The 15,625-nt window shown below is 38.3% G+C and overlaps 1 protein-coding gene across 3 annotated transcripts in view; it reads right to left on the bottom strand.

Moving 5' to 3' along the window:
• Positions 1-15,625, bottom strand: part of JMJD1C (jumonji domain containing 1C) — a 320,800-nt gene that overhangs the window by 51,423 nt on the left and 253,752 nt on the right. For 2 of the 3 annotated variants that reach the window (XM_018042212.1, XM_018042211.1), the window contains exon 4: positions 846-951. The exons of the other annotated variant lie outside the window; for it this stretch is intronic. In XM_018042212.1, the coding sequence (XP_017897701.1) occupies positions 846-852 (7 nt within the window). In that variant the 5' untranslated portion in view covers positions 853-951. The remainder of the gene's footprint in view (positions 1-845; positions 952-15,625) is intronic. 3 annotated transcript variants of the gene reach the window in all.

The following is a 15,625-nucleotide window of genomic DNA, read 5'->3' as shown; positions in this document are numbered from 1 at the left end:
TGAGAGAGAATATTTCAGTGAACTTTTAGGTGCCTATTTCTGTATATGTTTCAAATTCTCCATATTGAAAGTTTAAAAAATATTTAGCCTAAGAAGAATGTATATGTAGATGATTTGCTATTAAAGAAAAACATTCAACGAAAGGAAGCCACAACTCTGAGATTATCTCTATTAATGCTTAAATTAAATGGCATGGAAGCTGAGGCTGAGATAAACATGGGAATTTAACAAGATTACCTTTTAAAAACAATCAACCAAATATTGATACTGCATGTCGTATTATTCCAGTTTCAGTTCAATTTCACAAAAGCTTATGTTTTCAATACATGGTTTCACTGACAGGAAAAGAAATCATTGAGAATCATAAAATCTCAACTGAAGACAAGCTTATATCTTACTAAAAAAAAGGAAACAAAACTAAGACTAGTATTGTGGTCTTTGCTGAGGAAGGCAAACTGAAATAAGCCATTTTTATCAGATACCAACAGCATTCTTCAAAGGAAATTAACTGTGGCTCTGGGCAATCCTCCATAGAAAACAATGCTTCCTTCTCCAGGAAGGACACACCTAGAGTGTTCTGTAATATGGAAATTCTCCTATCAACAAAACACCTGTGTGGTCATAATTTTATTCCAGGCATTTAGCTCAAATTGTAAACTAGCGAAGTTATCAACTTCCTATTGAAATTACTCTGATTTTGCTATTATTTTCTGTGGCCTGTATGTAATTGAAAATATTAGACTGGGTCTTCTATTTATACTGCATATAACTAAACAACCAAAAGCAAATGAGAAATTGCCCAGTTCAAAAAACAAAAAAATTAACGCATAACTCAAAACAGTTACCTTGCATAAAAATCTCCTGAACCTTTTGTTCCTTTACCCAGACTTTCACTTCTTCCTGAAGTTGCGGGTTGTCCCTGAGAACTGGGTTTAGGCTGTCTATGTCGTCCTAGAATTATAGATTAAGAGAAAGGTCCATGTTACGCTGTCCTAACATTAATGTTACCAACCTTCCCTCCTATGTGTTCTAAGGGCTGAAGAAAATTCCTTTTTCTAAATGTATGCAAAAATGAAAATTCGTAAGTTATAGTTCATTAGCAATAACATAACAACAGAGCCTAATAAATAAATCCATGGTAAGATTTGATCTTTGACAAGAATGTCTTACGGCAAAATTTGAAATTTACTAATGTGTTCTCTACTGTCAGCCTTATATAAATCACCTTTTTAAGGGTTTCACTGTTAGAAGCAATATACAAACCAAATAGCTTCCAGTCATCTAAGGTTGGTAGCAAACAAATCAAGTTGAATATTTTGGGAAGCAATACATACATACATAGATGAGTTGTCCTCTCCCCACTATACCTAAAACATTAGTTTTAAACAAGTCATTATTTGACAAGCCACTGTCTTGATTGAAACACCATCAAATTCAGTTCTACTCAAACTCATCTGACCAGTAACTTCACTGATAAAAGTTTTATTTTTTCAAGCCTAAAACATTAGTTTTAAACAAGTCATTATTTGACAAGACAAGTCACTGTCTTGATTTAAACACCATCAAATCTAGATCTACTCAAACTCATCTGACCAGTAACTGCACTGATAAAAGTTTTATTTTTTCAAGCCAGTGTCAAAGCATCCAGGCCATTTAAATTACGTTACTGATGATATTATCCTCATAACAGGGTGGATCTAGACCCAGAAACGACCGGCTCTCTCCTTGGAGATGCGAATCACACAGTCACATGGTTTCCCACAATCTGCTGGTGCCCCGATGGACTCTGACATCCTGTTCTCTCTCAAAGCACCTCTGCTGCTCCTGCATTTGAGGTCAGCGGCAGGAGCCCTAGAGGAGAGCTGGGAAGAACAGCAGAGCAGCACTGTCACTTTGGCGGCCCTTTCCAAGGTGGACCAGCAGATCATGGAGACCAGGGGCCAGAGCGGCCCTTTCCAAGGTGGGCCAGCAGATCGCGGAAACCAGAGCGGCCCTTTCCAAGGTGGACCAGCTGATCGCGGAGACCAGAGCGGCCCTTTCCAAGGTGGGCCAGCAGATCATGGAGACCAGCGGCCAGAGCGGCCCTTTCCAAGGTGGGCCAGCAGATCGCGGAAACCAGAGCGGCCCTTTCCAAGGTGGACCAGCAGATTGCGGAGACCAGTGACCAGAAAGGTGCTTCAAGAAGAAAATTCTACCTGGTGAATAAAAATAATCTGGCAATTTGGAAAAGCCAAAAAGGGCTGAAAAGTACAAAGAATCCCTAATCAAGCAGGTCATACTTCATGCTTTAAAGTTTATCCAAGTAAAGCACTTTTCTTCTCACTTCATCACTGCTTTAAGGGACCACTCTGCATTTCTCGAATAATACTGTGGTAAAGACTGATATTTTGTTCATACCTAGTGAACACCAATGGCACCCCACTCCAGTACTCTTGCCTAGAAAATCCCACGGGTGGAGGAGCCTGGTAGGCTGCAGTCCATGGGGTCACAAAGAGTCAGACACGACTGAGCGACTTCACTTTCACTTTTCACTTTCACGAATTGGAGAAGGCAATGGCAACCCACTCCAGCGTTCTTGCCTGGAGAATCCCAGGGATGGAGGAGCCTGGTGGGCTGCCGTCTCTGGGGTCGCACAGAGTCGGACACGACTGAAGCGACTTGGCAGCAGTGAACACCAACAAACAAAACTATAAGACTTTTACACTTATCACCTCTGCTCTCCTGGGAAAATATACAAAAGTGCTGCTTCACAGCAGACGCAAATACTGGAGTGGAAAGATGTTACACAAAAAAGTAGGTAAAATCTGTGATGGGGGCGATGGGGGAAACCCAGCCCATGACCTGTCTTCCTTTTTGTAAAGAAACTTCCTAACACTCCCTTTTCTCCATTCCACTTTAATAATACACTGCACATTGAGTGAATCTCATTACTTGAGTAGCAGAAACTATCACGGGGAGTTTAGACTCTAACCCTCTTAATGCACAGGAGGTGACAGTGAAGTCCATGACAGACAAAACACAGGAAACTTTCTGTTTCCCAAGAAAAACAATTACCACTTCCAGACAGTTCCGACAGATACCAGGTTATTTCTCACTTTATCTTCCATACACAGATCCAAACTTAACTCCCTGGAGTCAAACACAAGCCTATTCATTTTCCTACATGATGGTCCTTCAAACGTTTGAGTTACAGTTTTATGTTTCCACAGCTTGAGTCTTCTCTAGTTTCAACGCCTATCTTTATCATAATCGTTCTTCTTACTCCTATTCTAGACATTTAACTGGCATGAAGACTATGAGTACATAGAAAATTCACACAATTACAAGGGTATCACAGCTGACTTACATGAAATTTACTTTTAGGGTACTGCTGCCAAGCCTTTATATTTGGGGGAGGGTAATAGTATAAACTGCTATTAAAGCAGCATTGCCAATACTTTGTAGACAAGTATAGGTAGGATTTATAAAATCAGTTTCCTATACAGAAATTTTTATAATTGAAACTATTGACATGTAAGTTTTGCTCAATATTTATTTATGTTTTATTTATTCAACAGGTTAGGCTTCCCTAGTGGCTCAGCTGTAAAGAATCCATCTGACAATGAAGAAGACTCAGGCTGGATGCCCTGGAGAAGGAAATGGCAACTCACTGCAGTATTCTTGCCTGGAAAATCCCCTGGACAGAAGAGCCTGGTGGGCTACAGTCCATGGGGTTGCAAAAATGTCGGTCACAACTCAGTGACTAAACCTTTTTTTAATTCAACAGACTGAAAAACAGAGCTACGTTTCCAAAAACATTAGACAGCAGTTTCATCTCAATAACCCATTCAATTCTAGGGGAAAAAAGTATACTATTAAAAGTTGATAGTATCAGTCTGGAGAAGGCAATGGCAACCCACTCCAGTACTCTTGCCTGGAGAATCCCATGGACAGAGGAGCCTGGTAGGCTGCAGTCCATGGGGTCGTGAAGAGTTGGACACCACTGAGCGACTTCACTTTCACTTTTCGTTTTCATGCATTGGAGAAGGAAATGGCAACCCACTCCAATGTTCTTGCCTGGAGAATCCCAGGGACGGGGGAGCCTGGTGGGCTGCCGTCTATGGGGTCACGCAGGGTCGGACACGACTGAAGCGACTTAGCAGCAGCAGCAGCAGTATCAGTCTATGTACTCAAATAACCTTATATAAGTTCAAATTTCTATGTATCAATTTCCTCACCGTTTAAAGCAGGGTTACTAAATACCTCTTTTCATATTAACGAGTTAGTTTTTATAATTTTAAAAATTTTCAGAAACTAGTCTTAACTCATTCAATTCTAACTTAACCATGGTACTGACATGCTATTTACATATTTATGAGTTAATCATGAAATTAATTAAAACCCATGAAAATTATCCCAATACAACGCCTGACTACGACAGTCATATTGTTGCTGGAATCTTTCTCTACATATAGTGCTTTGTAAGTTAGAGGCATTTTCATTGTTCTTAAAATTCTTATAGCCTGGTTTCAGTTCTGATCCTCAGATGCACATGATTACCTTTTTTTTCACCTTCTGTCTTGTCACCAACCATTCCCACTTGATGGGAATGTATCTGGGGAAAAGGCCACATGATCTTTCTGACTCCATTCAATCCCTAAGGACACCCTGCTTCCTTCACTTGCATCCCGCAGACAATTTCCCTTCTCCTATTCCCTGCAGCAGCTCTGGAGCTGATGAGATTATGTTTAGCTCCCTATGGACCCTACCTATCCTGAACGGTATGTCATTGTCTTTGCCTTTAAAATCCTTTCCTTTCCTCTCTTTAAATAATGATGGGGCTAAATTATACCCAAAGCTCGCCACCTGATGTGAAGAACTGACTCACTGGAAAACACCATGTGCTGGGAAAGACTGAAGGCAGGAGAAGGGGACAACAGAGGATGAGATGGTTGGATGGCATCACCGACTCTATAGGAGTCTGAGCAAGCTCCAGGAGTTGGTGATGGACAGGGAAGCCTGGCGTGCTGCAGTCGACGGGGCAAAGACTAGGACACCACTGAGTGACTGAACTGAACTGAATGTAAGCTCCTTCAGAGCAGGGACAGTGTTTTCTCTCTGTTGTCTACTGTGCTTAGTACACTGTAAATGCTCAGTAAATAATGACAATGGGAGGCAGTCAGTCTTAATGCTAAGAGTGAGAAACTGAAATCTTCCCCCACCCCAAGAAGAGACATTTCTGTAGAACTGTAGTCATCATTACCAGAGGCTCACAAAAGAATAAAAGATCAAATCTTGTAAGCATTTTAGCAGGTTGCCAAATGAAGTTTCTCCCCCCATTTATTGACCTAATGTTGCGAGAGTATAAAAAGAAAAAATGAGATATGAGGCTGTAATGCAGACTCACAGAGAAGGGCATCACAATCATAGATTACTAATAAATATTCACCATCTTTGACAGAATGCAACTAACAAATTCAGCTGTGCCTTGAGCTTTTCATTAACTGCAATTACCCCCCCAACAATTTCATATTATATAACTAAAATAACAGGCATTCATTAATCTCCTCTCCCCAGATAGTGAAGGAATAGCACTCTCTGTGAATCTTCTTCATAAACTCCATCCAGTGTATTAATTACACAAGTTACAACCTCCAGCAAATGACTAATGGGAAAAAAGAAGATCAGTGCAGCAAGATCTGTTGTACTAGAAATTCATATAGAAAATACGGGAAAGTTCTAAACAATGCCTTAAGTGAAGTTCTGGACTATTTATTTATTGCTCACTTGTCTGCTGTTACTTTCCTCCTTTTGAAAAGACAGAAGTTAGCTTTAATTGAGTATTAGTCACACCTTAATGTAAATAATAAAAAAAAATAGCTAACAAGACTGTGCATTTACTATGGCAGATACTATGGATGCTTTCCAAACCTATGAATTTTTGTAGAGCTGAGATTATTATACCCCTTTACATGTTACACACAGAGAGGTCCATGGTTATAGTCAGGATGTGATGGAGAGAGCTAGCACTTGAATCTAGTTCTGTGACTCTAAACCCCAGCCTCTTCACTTCTTTTGTTTTCTCATGAACTAGTATAACAAAAAGGCATAAATAAGACTATTTACTGTCACTGCCATTCAAAACCTGACACATTTCTTTCATTATAGGGAAGAGGTGAAAGATAATATCTTAAGTCAGAATGGGTTAAAAACAAAGAATTCAACATTAGGTGGAAGTTATCTTTCTATACAACCTTATATTGGCCATGTGAATTTCTGCATATAGCAACAGTCTAACACTCATCAAACAGAAAAGACTTAGGATGTTAAATTCATGACATCTTATAATAAGAAAGGATTAAAAGAAGGAGAAGACAATCACTTTGGCAATGTGACGTAATCATGATCTACAAATTCTCAAATGCTGTATTTTTAGGTAAACATTAACCTGAATTACAATGAGATGATCGAAACACAGATGTATTCCTCATGAATACAGAAGAATATGATGAAATTAAAAAGCGTCATTCCTCAAAATATAACAGCTAAAATCAGGTTGGAATCTCTACTCTGACAGTAAGACTACTGCACCAACCTAATTTTTGTGCAATTCTGCACTTCATTCCAGTTCAAAGGGAAACAATAAAAATTTTACTAATGTGAAAGTAAGATCATAGCACTAAAATATTCATATATGCCTGGCTAGGTTTAAAAAACAGCAATAACATGACAGTGCTCAAAGTATATATAACACGTTTTCTAAGATAATAAAGAAACGGTTTATCATACCATAACAGTGCTCCTTACTATTTCAACCAATATTTTCTTTATGTTACACATCCTCTAGATTTAAATACTGACCAAAGAGCCAGCAGAGGCATGAAATAGGTAACAGTATACCAGCTGTTAGTTTCTATCAAGATGACTGAGCTGACTGGCTTAACAATTTTAAGAAATTTGCTCTAAAGTCTTAACTGATGATTTTCATTTTAGGATACAAGAAATACAGGGACAAATTCTTAGAAAGGTATAGTCTCCCAAGATTGAACCAGGAAGAAACAGAAAATATAAATACGCCAATCACAAGCACTGAAATTGAAACTGTGATTAAAAATCTCCCAACAAACAAAAGTCCAGGACCTGATAGCTTCAGTGGCAAATTTTTATCAAACATTTAGAGAAGAGTTAAAACCTATCCTTCTGAAACTGTTTCAAAAAATTGCAGAGGAAGGAAAACTTCCTCATTTTAAGAAGCTCCCATTGCCCTGATACCAAAACCAGAAAAAGATAACACACAAAAAAGAAAACTACAGGCCAATATCACTGATGAACATAGATGCAAAAATCCTCAACAAAATACTGGCAAATTGTATTCAACACTAAATTAAAAAGCCCATACACCATTGATCTCTAGTGGGATTCATCCCAGGGATGCAAGGATTTTTCAATATCTGCAAATCAATCACTGTGATACACCATATCTACAAATTGAAGACTAAGAAATATAAAACTGGAGCAACTTCTCTCCCTTTGGACAATTTTCAATGGAGAATGACCTAAGGCCTGCTTTCAAACTTATACTGAGTGTGCCTTAGTAACAGAAATTTTTTTCCTCTTGCAATAAAGTCCCTGACCTTGTGATGACATCTTAAATCCAATTATATTACATAAATTCCCCTATAAAAATCATACTTGATTATATTTTATAGGAGTAATCATAAAAGAAACTGTATCTTGAATGTCAGATTGGGTGATTGAACATGCTTTGCAACATCATTTGCCACAGTCATAATTTAAATTCATGCTTCAGCAAAACTACAAATGCTTGTCCTAAGATCCCTGAGGTTGCTAGCCAACAGTGAATAACATGAATGATAGGTTCATATAGGTCAAGAGTGACATCAACTCCTATTATTGCCAGTTCCTGTATAACTTATAGAAGAACCCAATTTGTTAATAAGCCTCTACTGCAACTGGAAACCTATTAAGTCTGAGAGTTACTACAGAGGTCTTCAAAAAGCACAACTGTCTAACCATCTGCAATTTTATTAAATGCAGCTACCACTGAGGGCTTCCAAATATTTTCCTGATCTAAACCAAGAGGGGGCAAACTTTTCCCCTTAAGGGCCAAGAGTAAATATTAGGCTTTGCAGATTATACCGTCCCTGTCTCAATGACTCAACTCTGCTACTATAGGGCCCAGAGCAGCCAAACAATACCATAAACAATATATAACTGAATGGGCATGGCTGCATTTCAATAAGGTTTACTTACTGGCATCATATGAAATTAGAATTTCACAGATTGATCAGTGTCATGACATTCTTTTCAGTATTTTTCCAACTATTTAAAAATGTGAAAGGCCTTATAAAAAAACAGGAAGGAGGTTTGATTTCACCTGCGGTCACTATGCCTAACCAGGATTTAAAAGAACACATAAAGTACTGCTGCTGCTAAGTCGCTTTAGTCGTGTCCAACTCTGTGTGACCCCAGAGACGGCAGCCTACCAGGCTCCCCTGTCCCTGGGATTCTCCAGACAAGAATACTGGAGTGGGTTGCCATTTCCTTCTCCAGTGCATGAAAGTGAAAGTGAAGTTGCTCAGCCGTGCCCGACTCTTAGTGACCCCATGGTCTGCAGCCCACTGGGCCTCCATCCATGGGATTTTCCAGGCAAGAGTACTGGAGTGGGATGCCATTGCCTTCTCCGCATAAAGTACTAGTATAAACAAAAATTTAAAACTTCTCATCAAGCCAATGCAGTTCAATGGCAAACAGACTGCAAACTGTTTCCATAAATGTCTGCATATTCATAAGCATAGAAAAACAAACCAATAACCAAAATCCTTTCGTTATTAAGGAAAGAATATTTCAAGATAAGTCATTTTTTAAGTCTTTCACTAGTAAAACAATTTCCTGGGTACATTCCTGCACTCTCTGAATATAATGCTTACTTGACTTCAGTGTAGAAAAGTTATCCATTTTGAAAGATAAGATTCAATCCTTTGGGTCAATAAGAATTATATACAGAGGTCAGTACTATGCACTTCTCTGGACTCCAGAGTAGGATAAAAACAGGAACATGTATTGAAAAGAAGAAATTTTCCAAAATTTATCCTATGGTTCATATACCTTAAGACTGCAAAATGAGTGTTTTCTCCATAAGATAATTTAATATAATCTCATTTATCCTGTCTCCTAAGGCATCCGGTCCCATCACTTCATGGGAAATAGATGGGGAAACAGTAGAAACAGTGTCAGACTTTATTTATTTGGGCTTCAAAATCACTGCAGATGGTGACTGCAGCCATGAAATTAAATGATGCTTACTCCTTGGAAGAAAAGTTATGACCAATCTAGATAGTAAACTCAAAAGCAGAGACATTACTTTGCCGACTAAGGTCCATCTAGTCAAGGCTATGGTTTTTCCTGTGGTCATGTATGGATGTGAGAGTTGGACTGTGAAGAAGGCTGAGCGCCGAAGAATTGATGTTTTTGAACGGTGGTGTTGGAGAAGACTCTTGAGAGTCCCTTGGACTGCAAGGAGATGCAACTAGTCTATTCTGAAGGAGATCAACCCTTGGCATTTCTTTGGAAGGAATGAAGCTTCAGCTTCAGTACTTTGGCCACCTCATGAGAAGAGTTGACTCATTGGAAAAGACTCTGATGCTGGGAGGGATTGGGGGCAGGAGGAGAAGGGGACGACAGAGGATGAGATGGCTGTATGGCATCATGGACTCGATGGACGTGAGTCTGAGTGAACTCCGGGAGATGGTGATGGACAGGGAGGCCTGGCGTGCTGCGATTCCTGGGGTTGCAAAGAGTCGGACACGACTGAGTGACTGAACTGAACTGAACTGAAGGAACACAGATACTCATTCAAAACAAACAAACAAACAAGCAAAAAACAGGGGAGAGGAAGATCCAAACAGGAGACAAATATATCTTAATTTCTTTGCTTCTCTACTTCCTCCAAGGGCTGACCATGTGACAACTCTGAAAAGAAAGCGATTAGGGTTAAGAGGAAGAAAACACATCACCACACTGTCACAAAATTGTCTCCAAATACTACTGGGAGAAATGACCAACATGTTTCAATATTTTACCTGATATTTTCTATTACATAAGGTGAATGCTATATTGTTTCTAAAATGTCTGACTCTTTGCGGCCCCATGGACTATACATACACAGTCCATGGAATTCTCTAAGCCACAATACTGGAGTGGGTAGCCTTTCCCTCTCCAGGGGATCTTCCCACCACAGGAACTAAATCCAGGTCTCACACACTGCAGGTGGATTCTTTACCAGCTGAACCACAAGCAAAGCCCCAAATCTTTCTAACATAATTCTAAATCTTGTATTGCCAATTATGGTGACTTCTTCACAACATATTATATGATAAAATCTAAAAATTTCCAGATTGTTAATCACTGTTAAAAGTTTAAGTTTTAGGCAAAATTTAAATTGTTATAGTTTATTTCGGGTCTATCTGATTCACTGCATATAAACCACACATCAATGTTTTCAGAGTCAAGAGTACTGGACTCATTACTTGAACACACTATAATAAACCTCTGGAAGAAAAAAAAGTTCTCTCTTACCATCATTCAAGAATTACCAATTAAATGTGTTCCAGTTTTTCTGTCAATCAGACTGGAAAATGTAAAAAATTTATGACACAATTCATGGGAGAGGAAACAACTTTTCCTGAAAGGCATGTGGACTGCACATCCTATCTGAAATAATGAATGTTTCTGCAATTCGTTTCAGCTCACAAGAAATTGTGGGAAAATAGGTTAATGATGTCAGTATGCCAAAGAGGTAATGTTCATTCCTTGAGTGGAGCTATTTCAAATCCTAAAAGATGATGCTTTGAAAGTGCTGCACTCAATATGCCAGCAAATTTGGAAAACTCAGCAGTGGCCACAGGACTGGAAAAGGTCAGTTTTCATTCCAATCCCAAAGAAAGGCAATGCCAAAGAATGCTCAAACTACCGCACAATTACACTCATCTCACATGCTAGTAAAGTAATGCTCAAAATTCCCCAAGCCAGACTTCAACAGTACGTGAACCGTGAACTTCCAGATGTTCAAGCTGGATTTAGAAAAGGCAGAGGAACCAGAGATCAAATTGCCAACATCTGCTGGATCATCGAAAAAGCAATTGAGTTCCAGAAAAATATCTACTTCTGCTTTATTGACTACGCCAAAGCCTTTGACTGTGTGGATCACCACAAACTGTGGAAAATTCTTAAAGAAATGGAAATACCAGACCACCTAACCTGCCTCCTGAGAAATCTGTATGCAGGTCAAGAAGCAACAGTTAGAACTGGACATGGAACAACAGACTGGTTTCAAATTGGGAAAGGAGTACATCAAGGCTGTATATTGTCACCCTGCTTATTTAACTTCTATGCAGAGTACATCATGCGAAATGCCAGGCTGGATGAAGCACAAGCTGAAATCAATATTGCTGGGAGAAATATCAATAACCTCAGATGTGCAGATGACACCACCCTTATGGTAGAAAGCAATGAAGAACTAAAGGGCCTCTTGATGAAAGTGAAAGAGGAGAGGGAAAAAATTAGCTTAAAACGCAACATTCAGAAAACTAAAATCATAGCATCTGGTCCCATCACTTCATGGCAAATAGATGGGGCAACAATGGAAACAGTGACTGGTTTTATTTTTTTGGGCTCCAAAATCACTGAAGATGGTGATTGCAGCCATGAAATTAAAAGGCGCTTACTCCTTGGTAGAAAAGCTATACCAATCCTGACAGCATATTAAAAAGCGGAGACATTATTTTGCAAACAAAGGTCCGTCTAGTCAAAGCTATGGTTTTTCCAGTAGTCAGGTACGGATGCGAGAGTTGGACTGTAAAGAAAGCTGAGCACTAAAGAACTGACACTTTTGAACTGTGGTGTTGGAGAAGACTCTTGGAGTCTCTTGGACTGCAAGGATATCCAAGTAGTCTATCCAAAAGGAAATCAGTCCTGAATTTTCATTTCAAGGACTGATGCTGAAACTCGAATACTTTGGCCACCTGATGCAAAGAACTGACTCACTGGAAAAGACCCTGATGCTGGGAAAGATTGAAGGCAGGAAAAGGGGACGACAGGGGATGAGATGGTTGAATGGCATCACCGACTCGATGGACATGAGTTTGAGCAAGCTCCAGGTGATGTTGGTGATGGACAGGGAAGCCTAGAGTGCTGCAGTCCACGGGGTCTTGAAGAGTTGGACATGACTGAGTAACTGAACTGAATTGTATCTTCTTTTATTCTGCTTTCAACTCCATAATCCAGCAATCTCAAGTCTTCCTTACACATTCTTAATATCAAGCAAACTTCCTCTTACCCTTAATGTACTGTATATGCCTAACTTTATTAGAAATTTGTCATTTTAAAATTAATGCATGTATATGGAGAGTCTAGGTATTTTAAAACAGAAAAGTTTTTTTCTCAGTTGATCATATACTCATATAAATTATAATTATAAACTCAAAATGAGTGACATAGTATGAAGCTAATGACAGAAAAAAATTAATTTAAAAACTTCACCCCATAATTTTTAAAGACAATATTATAATTTTGTATATAAACAACAGATAATTAAGTCCTGTCTATATATAATTTCATAATCCCTGGTTGATTTTGGTTAATTTAGATTAGTGTATCCTCCAGTTTCAATATAGCTTAAATATATCCTAAATTAGGAAAAGGATATGGTAACCCACTCCAGTATTCTTGCCTAGAGAATCCCATGAACAGAGGAGCCTGGTGGGCTGCTGCCCATAGGGCTGCACAGAGTTGGACATGACTGAAATGACTTAGCATGCTTGCACGCATTGGAGAAGGAAATGGCAACCCACTCCAGTATTCTTGCCTGGAGAATCCCAAGGATGGAGGAGCCTGGTGGGCTGCCGTCTATGGGGTCGCACAGAGTCGGACACGACTAAAGTGACTTAGCAGCAGCAGCAGCATATCCTAAATTGACTGTAGATGATTAATGGGACGAATTTTTTCTCAGCCTTTAAAAAGTATCTATTTAATAAGCATATTCACTTAACAGTATAAGCAATTTAAAAAAAAATCTTAAATTTTGATGGACAGATGAGATTAATACTTCACAAATATTAACATCATTTAATCCTAACAAATTCCTTGCTAGTCTGATATTATTCTCTCCATTTTACAGATGAAACAAATTCAAGCATTAAGTAAGTTACCCCAAATCACATGGCTGGAAGGCACATTAGCAAGAGTCTGCATAATGTCAAAACCATTTCCACAAATCCATTGTCCAAACCATGAACTGGCAGAATAAAGAATGTGAATACTCTCTGCTGGGTTTTCAGTATCTTCCTTAGGATATTAGTGTCATGATGACAAAAGTAAAAAGAAATCCAATTAACCCAAATTATTTTGTTATATACAGAAAATGATGTTTGCTAAAGTCAGTTCACAGGAATATAGTATTCCAAAATTTGGAATAGTTATCATAAACAATAAACTCTCATTTATCAGGTATAAGTAACTTATCAGATCTCAGATGGGATTTTAGAATGGGATATACTATGTTAATATACATGTCGTATTACACCAATTCTTAGGGTTTTTTGTTTTTGTTTAAAATGTATTTATTTGGCTGTGCTGGGTCTTAGTTGCAGCATTTGATATCTAGTTCCCTGTCTAGGGATCAAACCTAGGTCCCCTCCATTGGGTGTCTGGAGTCTTAGCCACTGGACCATCAGGGAAGTCCCCTCTTGCATCAGTTCTTAATAAAGCACCTACTTGCTTTATTTTTATTTGCTCAGTTATATCAAAGTTAAAGAAAAAGCCAACTAGATTAGTTTATTAATTATATTAATTTATTATAATTTATATTTTATAATTAATTTAAAACAACTACCATTTGGGTTTCTCTGCTAATCTCCAAACTGAATGAAGCTGACCTTTTAAAAAGTATTCTCTTGAGAAAACTTTGTTAAGACTTATAATATTTCTGCATTTTCAACTACAACTTGCTAAGTGTCCTCTCCTCTCAGAATTACCACAGAGCAAAAATCACTACAATTAAGTAAAACTTTTAAAACCGCTTGAAGGAAAACGTGTTTCCTTCTAAACCACATGTTAATATTCTTTGTGGTACCTTTTATAATAGTTTTGAACTTTTTATGGCAGTTCAGAAGTCTGGAAGGCAATTTTTCTTTCAAGTTATTTATCAGCATGGTTTTTACACAGTTGAGTCATCCTGAGTTCAACCTACTGAGTCACCTGCTTACAGCATCTGCCAACCACAATTTACTAACTGTAGTTTCCTCAAACTTACAACTGAACAAACTCAGGAAGGCCTGGGAACTGTTTAATGTTTTCCAAAATAGTAACTGAAAATATTCCTTCAGAACAGCCTAAGTTTAAGAAAATAAAACAAAAAAAAAGCAACTCTCTTCCTCTTGATGAGCCCTCCACGGATGGCAGTCTCACTCTATCTTGCGAAGAGAGAGAGAGGGAGCGCAACCTGAGAAGGAAATAAACTTACATGCTTGTATAATTTTTTGGAAAGTGATCCACTAAAAGTAATTCGTAGTCAATGACTATTTTGATCATATAGAGTGAACATTTATTTTTAAGCTATAAAACGCGGGGCTTCTCTGGTGGCTCAGTGGTAAAAGAATTCACCCGCCAGTGCGGGAGACACGGATTGATCTCTTGTCTGGGAACATCCCACATGCCTTGTAGCACCTAAGCCTGTGAGCCATGACCACTGAGCCTGAGCCCTGTAGAGCCTGGGAGCCGCCGCACCACAGCTAGAGAGTAGCTCCCACTTCCGCACTAGAGAGAAGCTAGAGAAGGTTTAATTTCAAAATTAACACCGTACCACACACATTCCAGGGCTGATTTTCATTATTTCCAATATACTGTTATGGAAAGGACAAACCTATAAATTTAAGATTATATAATAATTCTCTTAGGATGAATATAACAATATATCTGGTCCAAACTGAAATAATCAAGTCCTGTAACTTGATGGTCTTGTTGGATCTGCCAAGTGACTTAATTAGACTTTTATCATATGACCCCAAGTTAAGTATCTGTTCCCTCACTAAGTCTATGAAAATATGATGCAAATACAAATACATAACAAATGTGTCAAGTTATTCAGATAAAAGGAGGGAGTTAAAATTACAACTCCAAAGTCTCATAATAAAAGAACATCTTAATTACCTAGGACTGCTAAGCAAGGTAGTATGCATAACTGTACCTTATCACAATTACCAGGTCATTGTTTTGCTATTCTGAAAGGGTAAGTTTAATGTGCTCAGAAAATCTTATCAGGAAAAAAGAGAACAGAAAATGAGTGAGGCGTGTTAAATGATTATAAAAAGAAGGGCAGTTTTTAAACATTACAGAAGTAAGAAAATTTATCAAAATCCCACTAATTCTGCAACTATTTCTAGAGTTCCTTCATTTAATAACATACTAAATAAAATCTCAGCTTTTCAATAATGCAATTTTCATCATTATTGATTACTGTTATGATATAGTCTAATTATAGACTGATATAAAGAACTGTTGCTTCTATACCAAACTGTTCTAGAAAGACAAAATTTGAGTTGTAATTACATTTTAATTTCCCCTGTAA

The sequence above is a fragment of the Capra hircus genome, chromosome 28 (genome assembly GCF_001704415.2).
Source record: "Capra hircus breed San Clemente chromosome 28, ASM170441v1, whole genome shotgun sequence".
Lineage (NCBI taxonomy): Eukaryota > Metazoa > Chordata > Mammalia > Artiodactyla > Bovidae > Capra > Capra hircus.
This window is presented reverse-complemented; position numbering and strand designations above follow the sequence as displayed.